The sequence below is a fragment of the Leuciscus leuciscus genome (genome assembly GCF_965113295.1).
Source record: "Leuciscus leuciscus genome assembly, chromosome: 2".
In the NCBI taxonomy this organism is placed as follows: Eukaryota; Metazoa; Chordata; class Actinopteri; order Cypriniformes; family Leuciscidae; genus Leuciscus; species Leuciscus leuciscus.
In genome coordinates this window covers 10,891,267-10,911,892 of record NC_138726.1, presented here as the reverse complement: position 1 = coordinate 10,911,892, position 20,626 = coordinate 10,891,267, and the positions used below count along the sequence as shown (strand labels likewise).

Here is a 20,626-nt window from a genome sequence, read left to right as displayed (position 1 = left end):
TATATTAAACTAGTCTTAATATCTTATGCAATTTTGTTTAGTACAGTACTTAAAAACATTTTAAAAATCTATTAGTTCCATCAGACTCTCCCAAATACCCATATGGACTAAACTTTGCATTCTCATTCTGGGTGGTAGCCTACAACGAGTCATTTTCTTGAAGAGAGATTTACCTTTTTTGTTGGGGGAAGCCCAGGAGATGATCCGTCTGAACAGACAGCAGTTGAGCAGCACTTTCTTGGAAAGGCCGTGATCCTTGTGGAACTGAGACAGGTCTTCGTCCCACTGAGTCGTCTTGACTGGGGTGGACATGGTCACGCTACAACTATTCAAATCCGGTAGCTTCTGTTAAAATTATGCCATTGGATCCTACATAGTTTCTTCCTAAGACTTTATACTTTCTTTCCCCCCCCTTTTTTCCCTAAAAAACACTTCTCAAATATTATTACGCTTTGCATTATATGGTTACTCGACTATGCCCCTTCACCCACCCTTCATATCGAGTGTCTTTAACTACTATGTACAAAAATTTAAGTGAATCAATTGATACTGCATTTATTGTGTACATCAGTGTTTCCCAACCCTGTTCCTCGACTCAAGGCACACCAACGCTACACATTTTCGTACACATCCTAATCAAACACATCTGATTCAACTCATCAGCTCATTAGTATAGACTGCAAGACCAGAAATATATGGGTCACATAAAGGAGACATCCAAAATGTGTACTGTTGATGTGTCTCTAGGAACAGCCAGGGTTGGGAAACACTGGTGTACATACATTATTTTACTTATATTAAAATATCTGCATGTAATTGCGGCTGTTGACCTTTCCCTTACCCCTTAAAGGGATAGTTCACTTTGAAATTAAATTTTGGTATGTTTTAGCTTACCTCAAGGGCATCCAAGATGTAGGTGTCTTTTTTCCGCAGTAGTTTCAATTTTGATATTTTTAGGTCAAACCGTTCTTGTCTGTCAGTCATATAATGCAGGTCTATGGTCACCACTTCAAAGAGCATGCACAGAGTCCAAATTAAAACAATTCCCCAAGTACACATTGATGGCCTAAGACACAAAACGAGCGGTTTGTGTGAGAAAACGATCACTTGGACGTGGCTGTGTTCAAGAGGTAAAAACGATATAAATACTGTTCGTTTTCTCACACAAACCGCTCGTTTCGTGTCTTAGGCCATCAATGTGTACTTACGATGGGGAATTGTTTCATTTGGACGATGGGGAATTGTTTTAATTTGGACTCTGTGCATGCTCTTTGAAGTGGTGACCATAGACCTGCATTATATGACTGACAGACAAGAACGGTTTGACCTAAAAATATCAAAATTGAAACTACTGCGGAAAAAAGACACCTACATCTTGGATGCCCTTGAGGTAAGCTAAAACATACCAAAAATTTATTTCAAAGTGAACTATCCCTTTAACCCACCCTTAAACCTACCATTAACCACAAAACCCATCCTAACCATACCCATATCCCCTCTCAATAGCAGAAAAAGTGTTTAGCAATCCAACATTAATACAATAACTAACAAATAAATTAATGTAAGTACATAGTAGACACCTAATATAAAGTGTGAGCAAAATTGCATTTTAGTATGGATTCATAATACAGATCCCAAAACTATGTTCTATGCCAGAAGGGTTTGAATATCCTCTTCTATATAATAGCAACTAGTAGAAGTTTAGCAACAGATGAACTTAACATCTACACACTGAAGAATATATCAAACTACAGGTACACGAGGTAAAAAGCTCCAGTTCTACTTTAGGGTGAAACTAAACTACTTAATTCTGCTTTAAATGAAGCAACAAAATTGAACCCACAAAAGAGTATTGCACTCTCTCCTCCAGTGAGAGTATTTTCTTACCTTGTGGCTTAGAGGAGTTGCTGGACCTTCACCGGCTTCACAGAAACACAAAGATGCTCAGGTTTCACGCAACTGAACTCTTTCTCTTATTTCGTGTGAGAAAAGAGGAGGGGAGGTGAGACTGTCTGCTGGTGGGCTCAAGCCTTTATCCACCCCTCTCTCACTATAGGGGACAGCAAAACATCATCAGCATCAGCACCTGAGAGCAGCCAATCAGAGAGCGGCATGATCATTCATGCAAATGACGGACATTTTACTCACAGGACCCGTGTCACATGTGCACACACAAACAGAGCCAATAATGAAGTGTTGGATCACAGACAGATTCCCCTGCTGCTCTGCTGCCATATTTAGCAACATTTAGACCCCCCGCCCCAACCAAACCTCCCATAAAATCACTCAGCATGCTGCATTTTCACAAATCAACAGGGACAACTATACCGAGAATACTCGCACCCTGTACGTACCTGATCCTGTCAGCAATGATTTCGTTTCAGATGCCATACAATAATTTGATAATTATTTACAATTTATGATGGAATATTGCAGTGTTTTTTATAAATGATTTATCCATACACATCATTATTTTCTATTCATGTGCCTCAGTCTTTAATAAAAATAGCTTCCCCTCTGTCTTGCAGCAATATCTCTTCTCTTCTATAATGACGTGTTTATTGGCACGGGGGCGGGGCAACCTGTCACTCACATAAGATCGACCAATAGAAAACCACAACCATCTAACCAATTCCCAATGGATAAAAATCAAGCCCTGTCCTACATCTGTTGTCTTGTTCGTGAAGCCGTTTCACTTGGATATGCGTCCAAATAGAGAAGAAACGCCTATCACAACTTCCGTTTCATGACAACAAAACAAAAAACAATTAACCATTTATACGGTACTATTAGTTAACATTCATTTACACCAAATAACAATGAACAGTATTTTTACAGCATTTATTAATTTAGGTTAAAATTAGAATCTCCAGATAATAATTCAGTTTAACATTTTAGTTGTTTAAATTAACAGTAATGTCTTATGAACAAACATGAATTAAAGTGATACTTCACCTCTGGAAAGATGAATGTGTATTTAAAATAGGTCATTTATGTAGAAGAAATGTGAAATAATTTTTGAATTTGGAGCTTTCTAGATTGAGAAAAGCCAGAAAAATTATTTTTGGCTTATGTGGATGAAAGACAACAACTCCCAGAATACACTTGCTTCGCCGCCCTAGGAGGCCACTCCCAAGCCACGCCTACCGGTTAGAGAGCGCAGTTGAAAACAACAAGGCTAGGCTACTAGTGAGTCTCTGTGACGAGTTTGCCCAGTATTTCGAGATGGCCCAAAATGTCCGGGATTCGGCTTTTACGTTCTACAGTCGCCATTCATTATGTTTACTGTGGCGAGCAGGATGAGGCTGAGGGCCGCGGGAGAACGGTGCGAGGCCGGTGGCGTGATTACTGATGAGCGTGTAAGACGCACCGGTCTAGTAGGCTATCTCTCACGGAGGAGTGGGAATTTTCTTAGCAATGTTAAAACGCACATCAACCGATCACTTGTTTAGCGTTCATGTAAACACTACATTCAGATTCACCAATCGGAATGAATTCAGTTAGATTGAAACAAAAGGTGTGCATGTAAACAATGAATGGCGACTGACGAAAGCAAAAGCCAAATCCCGGACATTTTGGACGATCTCGACGGCCGGACATGTCCGGGAAAAAGAGGATGGTAACCCCTACTACTCAGCTTTCTCCACAGAACAAGAGCCTGCTAGCTTAGCTTCCACAGAAAGATGGCTGATACTATGTGTACATTCTGTGAGTGAGATCCCACCCTCTATGGGCGGGTTGAAAACATGCGGGACAGCCCCTCCTACTGGCTGTAGTCTTTAGCCTCTGGCCAAAAAATCCTCCGATGACGCGAAATGACGATTTTTGCGTCAGAGGATTTTTTCCAGAAAAAAAATAAAATAAAAATCTCATCTCAGGGGGATATGATGGTAGAAAGCACGGTAATTCGAAAATACTACAGGTTTTCTACTAATACAAAGCTTAATGCTAAATCCTGAAGTACTAGAATAAGTGCTAGTCTTTATATCTCAATTTTGCTTCTCCAGTAAATTTTTCATGCAAGATATTTTTTATCAGAAACGAGACAAAAACCTACCAGACTAAGAAAATTCTTTCCGCAGTACAGCTGTAAGAATAATACTATATTAATTAAAACATTTCAAATAAACAAAGATGTGCATATTCTTTGAAATGGTCTCTTACTGAACTGTTGACGCTGGCTCTTGCCATTTATTTCAATTCGATTTTAGTCACAGTGCACAGTAATTTAATCAGCTCATTCATTCTCATTCATGCCCTTGATAGTGGCACTCAAGAGCACAAGGATTGGGACTGAAAGACCGCTATCTTGCTCATCTGTATCTGTCATCTTGTTCATTATAATATATATAGGCCTCTTGGGGTCTAACGGTACACATATTCTTACCGAAAATGTCATCAGATGTGTGTTTTGTTAACTCAGAGCACAACTTATCTCTTACGGTTGTACAGTTACCTGTAGTATTACAAATTCACGCAAGTTTTTCTATTTTGCATAAAGAATTATCCTGACAGCAAGCGAGTCTATGTTTAACTTCACACTTCAATGAGTGACAATTCGTTCGCACAAAGATACTGCAGATTAGAATAGGAGACAAATATATTTTGCTTCCATATTTTGCATCCAAAAGCAATACTGACTTATTTAATATATAGCCTATATAAATTCAGGTACCTGAATTCAAGTAAATTCATATATAAATTCAGGTAAATTCGGACACTTTGCCATTTAGATGACTGCAGAAAAATATCCCAATTATCCTGAATTAACCCTATATAAAATGATGGGTATTCTGTTTAAAATGTTTTAAAACACATAAGATTGACAAGTCAATTATACAAGTCAATCTATCAACCAGCAGTATTATTTGGATTTCAGGAAACCAGAATATTGACTTATTTATGACAATCAAATCAACATTTGATTGTCATCATGACATACCTAATTTGAAAAAAAAAATTCGAATGACCAATATTTTTAACATAAACATGGTCGATGACAGCATTTACAGGAATATCAGCTGGATTTCATTCCAGCTGTGGAATTTGTCCTCCGATCAAAATAACCTAAATTCACACAGGGAGGTTTCACATTCACAGGTGCATTAGAAAGATTGATCCATCAGAGCCTGCAGAGAGAAATCCAGTAAGAGCTTCACAATATCATTATCATCCTCTCGCTTTTGCAGGTTCTGTTTTCGGCTATTGCGACTGATTAAATCGCAGAGATTACTAACAAATACATAAAGTGAACAAATGTAATAAACACAATATAAGTCTGGGTTTGTATCATGATGCATTTGACATTTTAGATATTAACTAAATGAAATCGACAATATTTATGACATATGGTTCACTTAGTGCTGTGATTTAAACTGAAAATGCAAGCTAAATGATGCACCACTGCTCTTTAGTTAGAAACCTGTATTGATCTCAAGATGAAGCGAACCCTGATCCAGAGAAATCAATAGATACCACACATCTGTTAGACTACAGATAAAGACAGACTGCAGTGAATTTTGCTTGATGTTATTGAAAATATGATTTCAAGCTCTAAATCAACTAGATTTTTAAGCATTTTGAAAAGACACCCAACAAAAACACATACAAATTGGGTTTTTTTTGGAGATAGGCCTACTACAAACAGGAAAACAGGTCTTAACGCATAAGCTTGTCGGAGAAAGTGTTAACAGTACATAGTTGTAACGGAGACCACTGGATGAAAGTGTGCAGAACCCAAGTGCAGCTTAATATTCAAAACAAGATCAAATATAAAACAAAGGCATGGCATGAAACGCAAAACAAAAACATGGACTTCCAAACAGTGGTTACAGCAATACTTGACAAAGTAACAAGGGAAACATGATGGCTTAAATATACAAGGGCTAATGACAAGACAAGGGACACCTGTGCACTATGATCAGATAATAAACCAATGACAACATGACATTCACATGGGGAACACGTGAGGGAAATGAAACATGACCCAAACAAGACGTGACAATAGTATGATATCTATGGAATTTTAAAGGTAATCAGTTAACCTAGATAGTTATTTTTATTATTGTCGTTTTATTCAATTTTAATATCTGAATGTTAGTGAGAAGATGGGGGAAATCTGCATATGCGATGGGCATCGGTTACGATCATCTTTGCTCGCTTCTTTGAAGACATCAAGTAAAATGGTTCTAAATTTAACAAAGCACAGACAAAAGATCTGGACCCGAAGCGATGCAACCTGTTTTACGGAATACGGAATTCTGTGTTAAGGCTCCTCTGTTCCTCTTATCTGACCCACCACACCAGCTAACAAAAATATTATGTTCTACAAACGTTTTGCCAACCATCCCACGTTATAAATCAAAAAAGTGATGGTTTTTTGAAAATGTGAAATTGCAGAAAGTTTTCTGTGATGGGTAGGTTTAGGGGTAGGGTTAGTGTAAGGGAACAGAATGTACAGTTTGTACAGTATAAAAATCATTATGTCTATGGAAAGTCCCCATAAAACATGAAAACACTACGTGTGTGTGTGTGTGTGTGTGTGTGTGTGTGTGTGTGTGTGTGTGTGTGTGTGTGTGTGTGTGTTTATATATATGTGTATATCACAGTTGCAATCGAAATTATTCAACCCCGATTGCATATCAGGTTTGTTGGCAAAATGTACAGACTTTCAGCTGTTTGCAATGAACAAATCAAACAAAAGTTCATAGTTCAAGTTCACACAAATAGCTCAACACTACTGTTCCTTTAACTTTGAACTTGTTAACTATGCTTCCAACTGTGTCTCTAGAAACATTTAGTGTCTTCGCTATCTTTGTGAATCCTGTTCTTTGTTTGTGAAGGGTGATGATATATTCTCTTAACTTTTTGGACCATTCTTTTGACTTTCTAACTTGCAGTCAAACGTGACACTCAACAAACCTAGTCAGTTCAGATATTTCATGTGTTCTAGCTCAAGCAAACCTGCTGCAACTAATGAAGCCCTTGATTAGTTGCATCAGGATGCTTAACAACCCCTTTTTTTCCAGATTTGTGCTTTTGTGAGGGATTCTATTCAGGGGTTGAATGATTTTGAAACTGCAGTCATCAAAAGTTGCATTTTCAGTTAAATTTGGGGAAACCACTTGAAACATTTGTTGTGTTGAGCTATTTCAATTACTTTTGTTTGATTTATTTATTGCAAACAGCTGAAAGTTTGTAGAGTTGAATAATTTCCATTGCAACTATGTGAAGGTTAAAAGAAGGTTGAAAGATTTAAGTCTTAAGGGAATCCTTTGAAGGAAAGATCTATAATAATATTCTTTTTTTTTTTTTTTAAGTACTGTATTTTATTTTATTTTTCTAAACTGTTTTAATTATTCTTATTTCTTTTCATTATTTTAATTTCTTCTATGTAAAGCACTTTGAATTGCCATTGTGTATGAAATGTGCTATATAAATAAACTTGCCTTGCCTATGTATATATGCACATATATTATATAGACAAAAACGATTAGATGCGATTAATCAAGATAAGTCAATTTGACAGCACTAATCTAAACACATGATCAATTGTTTTCAAAAATACAGTGAATCAAATTTTATACATGATTAAAAAAAAAACACTAAAGTTCTAAACAATAGTTCAGGAATAATATGTTCAACTAAACCTTTCAAAGCACAAAACAACAGCCACTTAACTCACTGCTATATATATTCCATCACTACGTCCATCCACCTCTGTTTTAGTTTGTTTCTATTATCTATACATTATAGTCTTCATTCAGTACTGCAGGGCTATACATATTTGTGTGTGTGAGTGTGTGAGAAATCAGGCCGAAAAACTGAGATTTTGCACATATTCACTCTTAAGATAACAAGAAATTTCTATAGAGTCAGCTGGTACAGTATTAAACTATATTTGCAATTACTCAGATCACAAAGCAAAACATGGATCACCGCAACATATCTTAAAAAAAAGTTAATTAGTCCAGTACTCACAGACAGCGAAATCCTGTGCCATTAATACACAATAGTCGTATTTAACTGAAAATGTGATACGTTCCTCTTATCCAAAGGGACTTGTTTATCAGAAAATAAGAAGATAACAGCATTCTGTCTGCATTAACATCTTCAAAAGAAAAATATAATTTGTTTACTGAGCCACATGATGTTTTATGTTAATACAATTTTGTAACAAACAATTACAGCATTTATTAATCTATATAGGTCAATGTTAACATCAAAATATATTAATTTTAACATTTTAGTTGTCTAAATTAAGATTATGTAATGTGAACAAACATGAACCAAACTAACTAAGTATATTTATAATAAATAATGCTGCAAAAAAAAAAAGGGAAAAGAAGCCTATTGGGTAAGAAAGAAAAGTGCTGCAAGATACATTATCTGAAAACTTGTTTTAATATCTATAAAAATGTCCTTCTCTTTTTCGATATTTTTTAAATCAAAAACAAGATAAACTACAAGAAATCATGTGTTAAGACTACCAAGTTTTCATGTTATGTATGTAGTTGCAGAGAGTGTGCACAGCGTTGCCCTAATTTTCTGAGGTCTCATCATAACTCATTATGACTGTGAACAGTGGAGGTCTCCAGTCCCTCCTCTACTGCTCTTTCAAAGTCACTGTGGTCATGAGTCTGACAGTTGCTGTCTATGGACTCAGCAGGTCTAGACAGAGAACTGTGAACATCAGCTGAACGCTGCGCAGCCATTAACAGCAACCTCGGTCCCCTTCAAAACAGCAGCTAATGGCACAAAGCCATTTGTTTCAGCCTGGTGTGTTAATATGGAGCAAAAAGCTTCATCAGCCGAGTTGAGTTTAACTTTGAGATTTAAACACAGTCTTCGACTTATAGTGAAATTAACGTTGCATTAATGATCTATTAGAGCTCTGCAGGGAAATTTTTGTAGGCCAAATCCCAGAAACAAGTTAACATTTTAGCACGTTCAGTTCCATCGTCCCAAAATCAATGGGATTTTTTAATGGGATTTTAAATGCCTAAAATGAGATCTGTGGTGAACACAAGTTTAATACATTTTTACATTTTAATTCAACATCATAAAACACACAAGTAATATCCCCTTGTGGTTTTATAAAGGCTTTTACTTGTCTCAAAAAGGCAGTTGTTATAAAGTGGCTAATAGAGGTTGTCGGGGATAATACACATCATCACGCCAAACAGGTAAACTTCACACAAATCCGCTTTTACAGCCTCAAAACGCAAAAATTATTTCTTGCAAATTATTAGAACTCAAACTTTCAGGCAAAATGGCTTTTAAAAAAAAAAAAAAACACTGAAAGAGTTGTCTGAAGCTTATTGGTGGTGATGTTGAAATCGTTAATTTATAGCTTACATTTAGCTTTTTACTTCTGCCAGTTGTATTTACCCTTCAAAATTCATTATAGCTGCATTCATTTTTGAAGATTATCATGATGAACAAAACATGTGATAATCAGAAAACTATTGTTGGTCGCAGAGCTTGTTTTCTAAAATAATTCAAAAGCCAATAGAACAATCTAATTGGGTTTTTGTAGAGAGAACCAGGGGGGTTTGCCAACAAAAATATATCATCACTCTTTATAGTGTGTTTACTAGATGTTTACTGTGTCTGGGGAATGATAAAGCACAATGGATAATCTCCGTGCTTGTTACAGATACATTTATGATTTGTAATGCTTTGCTGACATCCATTTTGAATACTTCTTACTCTGTGTACTGTAGACCAAACATAATAGTTCAGTTTTACAAATGGTAGTTTAAGCTCATAGACTCAGACACACACACACACACACACACACCGTCCCACTGCTTTCCCCTGAAGGAGACTGTGAGCCGATGTGAGGGGATGTCCACATCAATTATTTAGCTAATCTACCGAGTAACAAGAGATACCATCCAACATACTGCCAGTCAACCTGTTTCAACAACCCCCAAAAACACTCAGTGACGCTGATTTAGTGCTTCAATGTAAAACAATACTTAATCCTACAGGTACTCTTGATAGCCTATGACACTAAAAATGATTAAACTGACCCTCCTGTTAATTTGCGATATATGATATAAAGCATGCTCCTGAGAGATCACATACAAATTCAAATAGCCAATTCATAATAGAAGCTGAACCCTATTTTCTCCTGTGAATTTAAGTCACAGAACAACAGTTACCATCACAATCAACCATTGCTTGAGTCTCCATTACTAATCCAAAAACATGACATGTTTCAACAGGCAACGACGTCTTTCAGAGGCAGTCCAATGTGCAGTAGGCTAATGTAGTGCAATTAACAATAAGTTAATAAATTAGTTTAAAAATCAGTAAATCAGTTTTTGCTTCGCCGAGTAAAACAGTTCAAAATCCAGACATAAGCAGAACCGTTCCTGGACGATTCGGCATTTTTGAACGAGACAATTAATAATTCAATGACTCATTCATGAAGACGATTTGCTGAAATGTGGAAATGAATATGAATATACTTTCCGTTTTTAGCATAATTTTCTAAGGAAGAAATAGTTTCCAGCAACCAGCCTGTTGAATAAATGATTCTGAGACTCATTTATAAAGACACTTGTCGACACCTACTGCCATATGATGTAACGCTGCTTGACCACGCTGCTCTGTTGTATATCTTGTATTTTGATTAACCATATAAATGTTTTTGAATATAGCAGGAAGTATTGAAAATTAACAGGGTATATTTAAGCAAAGTGCAAATATCCCACCTTGTTGGCAGAGGCTATTTACATAAACTCCGCCCATTGACGTCTGGTTGGGCAAATAGTATCTGCCACTATTTATAAGTATAAATAGCATCTGACCACTACTTACACTTAATGCAAAGACAATCCTGCTATTTTTACATAGTGTAAATAGAGTCTATTGCTATTTGCACTTAAATGCATGTCAACGTTTAAATACAGGTCATAAATCAAACAAAGAAATTGAATTGAAGGTAAAATGCAACTTTTATTTCACATTTGATTCTAGAGATCCTTTGTGGAACATTTATATGTAAAAAAGGTTTATAATTGCGAAAAGCAACGGTAATCATTAAACTGCTAATAATGGGAAACACAGATCATATTGAATTTAATATAAAAAGTGAAATTGTTTACCCCAATTACAGGATAAAAAAAAAAGTTTGTAATGCATTTTAATGATTCAATTTTTTCATTTCAGTAGCCTTATACAGTTTTTATTGCATGTATTATGATTGTCCCAAACTTACAGCCATGATAAAATCTTGTATGTTATCTACATGTTAAATTTTAATCAACACTCTAATAAAACAGATAGAAGCTTCAATAAAAAAAAATACCAGAATTGCTTATGTGCACATATTTTTCAAATGTTCACATTCCTTTTTCTCAAGAAAAGACTGAACTTTACAGAGCCTGTGCAAAATACGAGTCCTCATTCTACCCAAGGAAATTTAGTGTGCTACAGTTTCCCCCTGGTTTCCACTATATAAAATGATGTTGAAATTTAGCCACTAGATGCCAGTGTTGTATATCAGTGCATTCAAAACCAGAATGAGCTTCAAATTACCCTGAGTAAACACTTTACTGCTTTGCAAAGCCCAATAAAATCCCACATCTGCTTCTACTTCATTATTCAGATTGGTGATGATTTATGCAAAAATCACTATTTGGCACTTCATGAGATTACAGGTAGGGAAGGTAAACTGCTTCTAGAAGAGTGCAGAGATATTAGTTCTGTTACCTTGGTTAATCAATACAAAAGCAATTCGGACTAACTTTGCTTAAAAACCTGTTATAAAAGGTCATTAAGTGTTAATGCTGATGGCTCTAAATCTTTTGTTTATAGAACTATATCTATCTATATACTGCGTGCGTGCGTGCGTGCGTGTTCTCGTACAGTATATATGGTCTTAAATTATTATAAAACGTCCTTTATATGGCTTAAAATCTTGTGGATTGAGGGCACATTATGTTCTGATCGTGACAGAAAAGGCAGAAATCTTTAGTGATGCTCTAATATATTCAGGTGATAAGAGAGTTGCATCAGTGGCTGTATTTGATCTGTGACGGATCTGTTTGCACGCTTGTCTTTAGATTCTGTCATATCTTTGATCTTACAATAGACCAATTCAGTTATGAATTATACAACTTCAACTGTGAGAATGACAAATATGAAGGCATCAAAACTTACAGTTTATGATCAGAAAAAAAGATCAATGATATTGATATGTCCATCAGAGATAATTAGTGCTGCAAAAAGTCTATGAGAGCTGTGGGATTATAAATTAAATTTATGACACCACCCAAAGGTTTTGCGATTGAGAGGATGAAGTGCGGGTCAAATTCACAAGGAAAATGCAAGTAATGAAACCAAGACCAATCCGAAACATTAACCTTCATGGCAGCTTAACATTCATTCAAACCACAGCGGACGGATGCTGAAGTGTGCGTTTGAGAAACTGCTCTCCATCGCTGGCATGAGACCTGAGTAAGCTAAGACGACATATATGGCAGAATATGTGGCATAAACAAGCCTGGAGGGAGCTTCTAAACATTAAAGCGTGTCCGTTCTCCTTTTGGCCCCAGGCGTTCATAAACAAACGCCTTCTGTTGGCTCTTCCCAGTGAGTTTATTTCTGCCGCGGGCTCTCGGCCCTCCGCCGCTCACGCCTGTCCTCGCTCCGACGGCAGGACGCCATCCTGGCAGATGCTCATCGCTAGCTCCCGACGGGAAAAACACAAGTTGGCTTCACAGCAAACAAAACCTGGTGGAAAAAGCCCGATAGACCAACGGGAATTACTCGTGGCAATTAATCCTTGATTTTCCAAGGGTGTGAAGTGGATGAACACACTTTATTGGGGCTTAAAGCCGCATAAATATATTTAAAGTGGCAATTCCAAGATTTGGAGGTTGAGTTTGTGCCGTTTAATAATATTGTGTTTCGTCATGAAATCTGATTCTTGTACTACATTTTTATGGAGCATTGTTTTCTCTCTAACACTGCCTATTACCAGGGCAAGAAAGAATTGAAGGACTTCATTTTCTCATTGGAAATGCATGATTCTGGCAACAATTTTGCAAAACGTATACGTTACTCATGCACTTATCAAGTGACTCGTCCACTAGAGGTGCTATAAGTGATGTCATTTTTTATGATACTAATATTTTTTTACATTTACCATATATAGCGCTTTTCTAGGTACTCAAAGCACTTTACATATGGAAGGGAGCAGTGCAGCATTCACCTGGGTGATGCGACGGCAACCATATTGTGCCAGAATGCCCACTACACACCAGCTTACTGGTGATATTAGAGACAGTGATGAAGCCAATCAGTTTTTATATTGGGATGATTAGGAGGCTATGATGATGGACAGAGGCCAATGGGCAAATTTGGCCAGGATGCCGGGGTTAGACCCCTACTCATTTTCGGAGGACATTCTGGGATTTATGGCGACCACAGAGAGTCAGGACCTCAGTTTAACATCTCATCCAAAGGAGAGTGCTTTTTTGGCCCACACATTGCGTTAGGACCAACACAATCTCATGAAAATGCGTATCTATAGCACGAGTTGTATTTATCGTGCAATTTATATCATATGATACGCACTGTGAACCCCTTGGGTAGGATTAGTGTTGTGGAGTACGTGCGTATTACACGGCATAAAGTGTGTATCATATGCATGTGGAAACTGCGTATCATATGCACGTAAAATCTCTTTTTGAATATAAATTGCACAATAAATATAATTCATGCTATAGAACACTTTCATGGTTAGGACCCACACAGACCACAGGGTGAGCACAGACCTGCTGGCCTCAATAACTAGGTTGCTGCTGGAAAAGTTGTTTTCCCAGGAGGTCTCCCATCCAGGTAATGACCAGGCTCAACCCTGCTTAGCTTTAGAGTGCAACCAGTCTTGGGCCACAGGGTTATGGCTGCCGGAGGGTCTTTTTCTCTATTGACAATGCAGGTTTACATTATAGCCTAGAATAAAAAACCGTGCCCCTAGGTACAATTTTGCTAAATGATAATGCATTGCTTGTAAAACGTTTCACTGAATTTTAAAAGTGAAATGTTAAACGAGAATATTTTATTACAGTTGTTAATACACAAATCATGGCAGTTCAGAAATGAAATGTTCGGTTAATGCTGTATCATGTTTGAAATGAACATACCACCTACATTAAACCACACTAAACCTAACTGACAGTGTTAACAAAAGCAAACGTGAGATAAAAATACATTTGTAATACAACCATGACATTTAGAAGGCTTTGAGCTCTTTTATCGTGATCTGTTTCTCATAGGTCTCGTACCCAAGCGCTCCACATCACTGTACCAAGTTTATTTAGTCAGAAAAGTCATGCATATGGAGATGGTTGTGTATTGTAAATGTCAACATGTATAGTTTACAAAGCGTTTTGAGGTATTGTGCAAGGAACCATGTATTATGGTTCTATATGGTTGGTATAACCAAGTCTGTATTAATCAATAATCTGTCCATGTAATCATAATTTGTGTAAAAAAAGAATACAAGTTGTTGGTGATACTGCCTCTAGTGTTCATTTCAGCAGCAAAACTGCAGTGAAAATGTACATATTGACTGAGTTTTTCATAGCCAAAGTCGTATTTTTCAATGAGCCTGGGTTGCTTTACTTACATGATCTACACTGATTTTTAGAGCAAATTCTGTAGAATTATTCTGTAAAAAATGTGTTAAACAGTTGAGAGTCCTACACTGGTACTTTTATAGCCTGGTTATCACTTTTTGTGATGATTTGGCAGTTATTTAACTGTGAAACTAGTGTACATATCCATGCGTGCACACTGCAGACATCGATCTGAATTTCAGACATATTATTATCACCATCAACTTCCAAAGCAGATCTCCACCTCCAGCATATGACAGATTCAGGGCAAAGTATATTCATCATCACTGCTACAGCCACAGGCTGTCCAGCTAACAGTGCATAAAGCTCCGTATGTGGTCACCATCTCCATCCAGTAAGAAAAGCTTTCGAAGAAAAGCTTTGTGTAACAGAATGAAGACTAATAATGGCACAAATTATTTGTTTCTGTAAGAGGCAATGCCATGGTTAAAAAAAAAAAAAAAAAAATTATTGTACTTTGAAAAAACCTGTTAAATAGTGACCCAAAGGAAGATTCGGTGGCCATCACTGAAAATAAACAATTAGTAGTATTTGATTTTAAATTATATAGAAAATGTCTGTGCATGTGAAGACATGAGCATTGTGTCAGTGTTTCCATTGCAACAAGAATCTTGTGAGTCCTAAAGAATTTTGCCAACTCAGCATGGCACCTCAGTGCGTAATCGGCACAGTTGCTTTGCCAACATTATGTAAAAAATATGGTATGAATATAGAAAGTTCATCATGTTGCTTACTGTACTTAAAGATGAGAATAATTCTTGAATAGGCATGAGATTAATATAATCCAAGATAGAATATCCACCTCATGCCTATTCCTCCTCTAATAACTACACAGCTCTTCATGACAGAACATAACATGAAGAATGATAGAGAAAATATTATAAACAAGAACACATCCAGACAAGCAGTGTGAACTATGGTAAAGAGCATTTCTTAATTCCTTTGGTGAATAATATGCTAAAACACGAACAGTGTGTTCATGTAAACAATTATAAATGTCTTCTTATTGAATTCCCCCCCCCCCGACAATTTCTTGTTTTATGGTGCACAACTAATTGCCAACTAGAGCAATTAAAAGATCATTTTCCTCCATAACTGTAGTTATGTTTTGCTTGGCTCCCATTCCCCGCTGTCTCACCCTACTGTAATTTCATTGATGCTCATGTACAATGATGTTCATTGATGATCTGGGGTACTTTGTCAATCTAGTCGCACAAAAAAAGGGGAAAAGCTTCAGTCTTGTACTTTGCACTTGGTTTAACATTTATTTGTCATGGAATTTATAAATGTATAGAGACAATGTTGATTATGAATGGCTGGTTGGCAATGTTAAGCCTTTAAAATAAAGACTTTCCCAAGTAATACTGCAAAGTCCACCTGGCAAGTCTTTGGTACCACCCACTGATTACGCAACACAAAACTGCATGACAATAAAAGAGAAACGGACATTCGTAAGCCAACACTTCTACAGAGAGGGCCAGTGATGCATTACTAAAGGATCTAAAGGTAATGACTCGCGTACAAAAGGCTACCAGACCTTTGGCTTCAGATGAAAGCTGCACTCTGCCACAAGGTCATCAGCCGATCAAAATATATTTAATAATGCTAAAGCAAACACACCTTTTGAGTCATTCACCAAGTGCAAATGAAACAAGCACAGTGTGTGACCTTTTGAAAAAAAAAAAAAAAGCAAAACAAAAATGATATTCAGTTTTCAAGCCTCAACATTTGGAAACAAGTGTCTGCTCATTATACGTTGTAGTCAGCATGCCAAATGTAAAATACTTCCTCTGTCTCGTCTACCATTCGGGATTTTAAATATTCAACATGCTCAGCTCAGCAGACTCACACTCTTCTATATGTAAATATGTACTTAAAGATAGCACTGTTCAAAGCCACAACAGTTACATTTCCAACTGAGTGGCTAGCGTTTCCAAAGCGTGGGTTTGAGAATTAAGTAACTTGCAAAGTAAAATTGTCGCCTACCTAATACTGGCACGCATTGTCTTCTTATTTGTGCCAGTTTACTTTCTCTGCATGATCAATGTTTGCATGTTTTTTTCTTTTATATCAAGTTCCTAAAAAATTTCATTATTTACTCATCCTCATGTTATTTCCAATTTGAATGTTATTTTTCCCCCATAAAACACAAAAAGATATATTTTGAAAAATCTTTACGCAGCTCTTTTCCAACAATAATCCATTGATAGAATATCTAAAAATTGACAAAAAATATAGCTCAGGAGCTGTAAGAACTACCATTCACACCAAGGACGATAACTATAAAGATAACGATAAAGATTTCTACAAAAGCTACAGGTGTCTAAGGGGTTTACATGACCATTTTCAACTAAAAACGTAAAACTTGAATGCGTCTTGGCTGTTCGATTACACGACAATGGCGTTTTGGGGGCCTGACAACGCAAACATTTGAAAACGGGTTTCAAAGTGCAAGTTTTTTAAACCGATACCGTTATTTTCTCAAAAAACAAACCCGCATATTTGTAAAAACTGTGTCATCATGCACATGTGTAATGTGTCTATAGGCACGGAGTGTTTCTTTACAAAATAACGTCGCCAACTACTGGCCTGGCAGCATAATAAAAAGTTTTTAGTTTTCGTGGATCCTCGTAAATGAAGATCGTTTTTACAACATTGTCGACAATTTTGTCCGTTTTTTAGTACATTGTTTTCGAGTAAACATACCCTTAATTTACTCTAATCAACTAATTCACTTTTCACACTGGGCAATGATGTAGTTAGAAATATGTCTAAAATGTTATGGCATCAGACAATAGTTCACGTTCACTTTTATATCCCTCATCCTCGTTAACCTTTGACAAATGCCTGCATTAATTGTGTCTTTTCTCACAAGATTAATCTGTAGCAGCTGTAAGAATTTCACCTTAAAAGACAAGTTTAAATGGCATTACCATTGAAAGCACTCTAAACACAATATTTCTCTAATGGTAATAAAAGCATGAATGTTAAGATCCATTATAGGAGAGCAAACGCATTAATGTCATTGCAGATTCAAGATTTAAAGATCATCTCCTTGCAATGAAAATGCTAATTATTCTCTTTGTCTATGTTAATAACTTGTTTGTGAAGTAGACGAGCAAATGCAAGTAATTGTGTACTGAATCAAATGGTTTCCATCCATTTAAACAAACAAGCTTTACATAGGCTACTTTGTCATTTAGTACAGAACACATGGACTCTAGCAGGGGATAAAAAGTCACTATTGGACAACAAACCATTAGTACAAATCCTGTTATTGCAGAGATAACCATCTGATGCTTTTCCGCAATTGTTCTGCCATTATTATTGCAAAGAAATCAGTGATACGTGAGGACTTAATCTTTTATACTACGCAAGATAATGGGAAATACATTTTTTTCCAGGTTTGCACAAAGTACCAATGCACTTGAGGTCATTCCACCATCAGCAACACACAATAGGTTATATTAATGCTGTTGTGTTTTCACAGTCACATTGGGATGCGACAAGAGTCAATTATATAAGGAAGGCGGATTTGATCTAAAAGGTTCTCTGTTAAATGGCTATATACTTCATAAAATAATAGGGTTTTTGACAGAAGTGGTATTAATATTTTATTAATAATCGAAATCGACTTGATATAAAAGAATGTGCTGGATTTACAGCGATTGCTGGATGGCAAAGCCCATAATGTTCTATAAATATTGAGGGTTTGTAGTTTGGTAAGAGGAGAAAGTTTTTTTTAGACATTCTCTGTATCATGGTCAGGGATTGTGTCCGCAGGCAGTGAGTTTCATCCCACTTGCTAGGCTGCTTGATGCGTTATATATATAAACACGTCGACAGTGAACAAACCTTGATGTTTAAAACACAACAAGCTCATATTAGTCCATCTAGTTACTCTACAAAGTAGGCGGTTACACACCGGGCTTAAAGCCTGAACTTAAGCTTCAATATCACGATTTTCATCTAGATGCCATGACAATAGGCTATATATATATATTTCAAATCTACTATGGCCAATGTAAAGTAACAGGTGGCCTGAATTGCCCAACTCGTTGTACCAGCAGCTGTAATAAAGAACCTCTCATTGAAAAAGAGAAGAACGGCAAAAGTACAAACATGACCGTTAGGTTGCCAAACTTACATGCGAGACATGCATGATAAAATGTGAAGGTGCGCGAGAGAATAATCATGATTCATGCACCTTTAGTCCTACCACTCGACGAACTTGACGAGTCCACTCGAGATGAGATGCTGTCGAGATTCTTCTCCATTGTAATAATAGTCTTTGTTTCCAGTTTTCTCTCCGTGTGTAGCGCACTTATGAGGGGCAGACTGTGACTGTTGCGCTTCTGTTCAGCGTTAAACAACTTCAGCTGATTCTGCTGTCTGATGCAGTGAGGAAGGATGCGCGTCACCGGTCAGGCGCGCTCGCGCGGACAGTGTTGTTTTCATACGGGTAGGGTAGTCAACTTTTTAAAAGGGCTATTTTTTTAAATATCTACTTAGATTTTTTTCGTATTGTTTTTTTTAAATGTTTTTTTTTTTTAAACCATAAATCATGTAGATTTTCAATTGCTTAAATATATGCATGCAGTGTTGTTGCCCTCACAGTTTTTTTTTTTTTTATAAATCAAATGTAAATTCATGTCCCAGCTACACTTAATGTTGTCTCATTTTCCTGGTTAAATATTAGGCAACCTTACATTACATAAAAAAATACAATTAAATTTTGTATTTTTACATGAAAAATTTAATTAATGCTCTATTTTTTAAAACCAAGTATAAATCAAGCTAGTGTTTTAAGCATTTTTACATTTATTCCAAAATAATAGGCCTAACTAAAGGCAGCAAGAATTTAAACAATATGTTATTTGTGAGCTGAAGTTCAGCTGTTCTTTTTAATAGTCAGCTTATTTTTGGATCAACAGCCATGTAAACACTACTGGTCACATACACGAAGATGAATCTTTAATTTCACCAAGCTGATTGCTCACTAAACCCCACAATTATCATGTTTTCAGGCCATTTCAAGTTTTGACATGATATAACGCGGTGATACCTATTTAAGTGGCTGAGCTGTTTACTAACTGACGAAAATAACTGTTCTTTCGGTCAAATATTGCGCTAAACTCATACAGTTTTGTAAAAAGAAAACAAAAAAACAATGGGATTTGACTAAAAATATGAATGACTACACACCACACAGATTATTGTCAAACACGTGGTGACTCTGCTATTCAAACTTTAGATCAGTTAATACAAAAGTAATTTCAAAAGTATAAAGAGAATAAATTAAAGTGAGCTAACCCTTAGTTTAAAGGGACCTGTTTCAACATTTGTATCTAATGAAAATTCATACAGTGGGTTTTCAGTATCCAAATACTTTGGGGTGCCACTGTATGATCCAGCAGTAACATTTACACTGAACTAGAATTTTGATCCAACATACTACTATAGCATGATATAGCCTATGCTATAGCCAACTGTACCACTATTCCTTTTCAGTTTGAGGCTTGCTACTCAGAACTGGCAGTACTGAGAACACACTGCCACGCTGAAGCTTGATTTACTGTTTCATGGAGAATGGAAAATAAATATATATATATATAAAAAGACAGCTCAGAATCCAGCAGATGGGATTTGACACTGTTGACAGCGTTTCGAATGGCAATAACTGCCGTTTACACAGTCTCTGGAATATACCTTCACTATTTTACCAGTATTGCTCAAGATGTTGTGCAGTTATTCTATTGTAATAATGATCTAACAATATTTGTATATTAGAAATTTTCCATCAAAAGAAGAATAAACAGTGTAATATCATCATTAAGCTGTTTCCTGAAACCATAATTAACATAATAAATTAAACATCAGCAATCAATGTCTACAACCCAAGCTGTGATAATGAAATGCTGGTGAAAGGAAATGAGGAGTTGGCGAACACGTAGGAGGGCAAAACTCCT

At 36.4% G+C, this 20,626-nt stretch overlaps 1 protein-coding gene across 3 annotated transcripts in view; it reads right to left on the bottom strand.

Moving 5' to 3' along the window:
* Nucleotides 1–19,065, bottom strand: part of kcnip4a (potassium voltage-gated channel interacting protein 4a) — a 218,301-nt gene extending 199,236 nt beyond the window's left edge. Inside the window, exon 1 of one of the 3 annotated variants that reach the window (XM_082161739.1) lies at nt 18,865–19,065. In XM_082161739.1, the coding sequence (XP_082017865.1) occupies nt 18,865–18,934 (70 nt within the window). In that variant the 5' untranslated portion in view covers nt 18,935–19,065. Of the gene's footprint in view, nt 1–173; nt 365–18,864 lie in introns of those variants that run through there. The other 2 variants (XM_082161743.1, XM_082161740.1) reach the window with 2 other exon arrangements.
* Nucleotides 19,066–20,626: the final 1,561 nt, after the last annotated feature.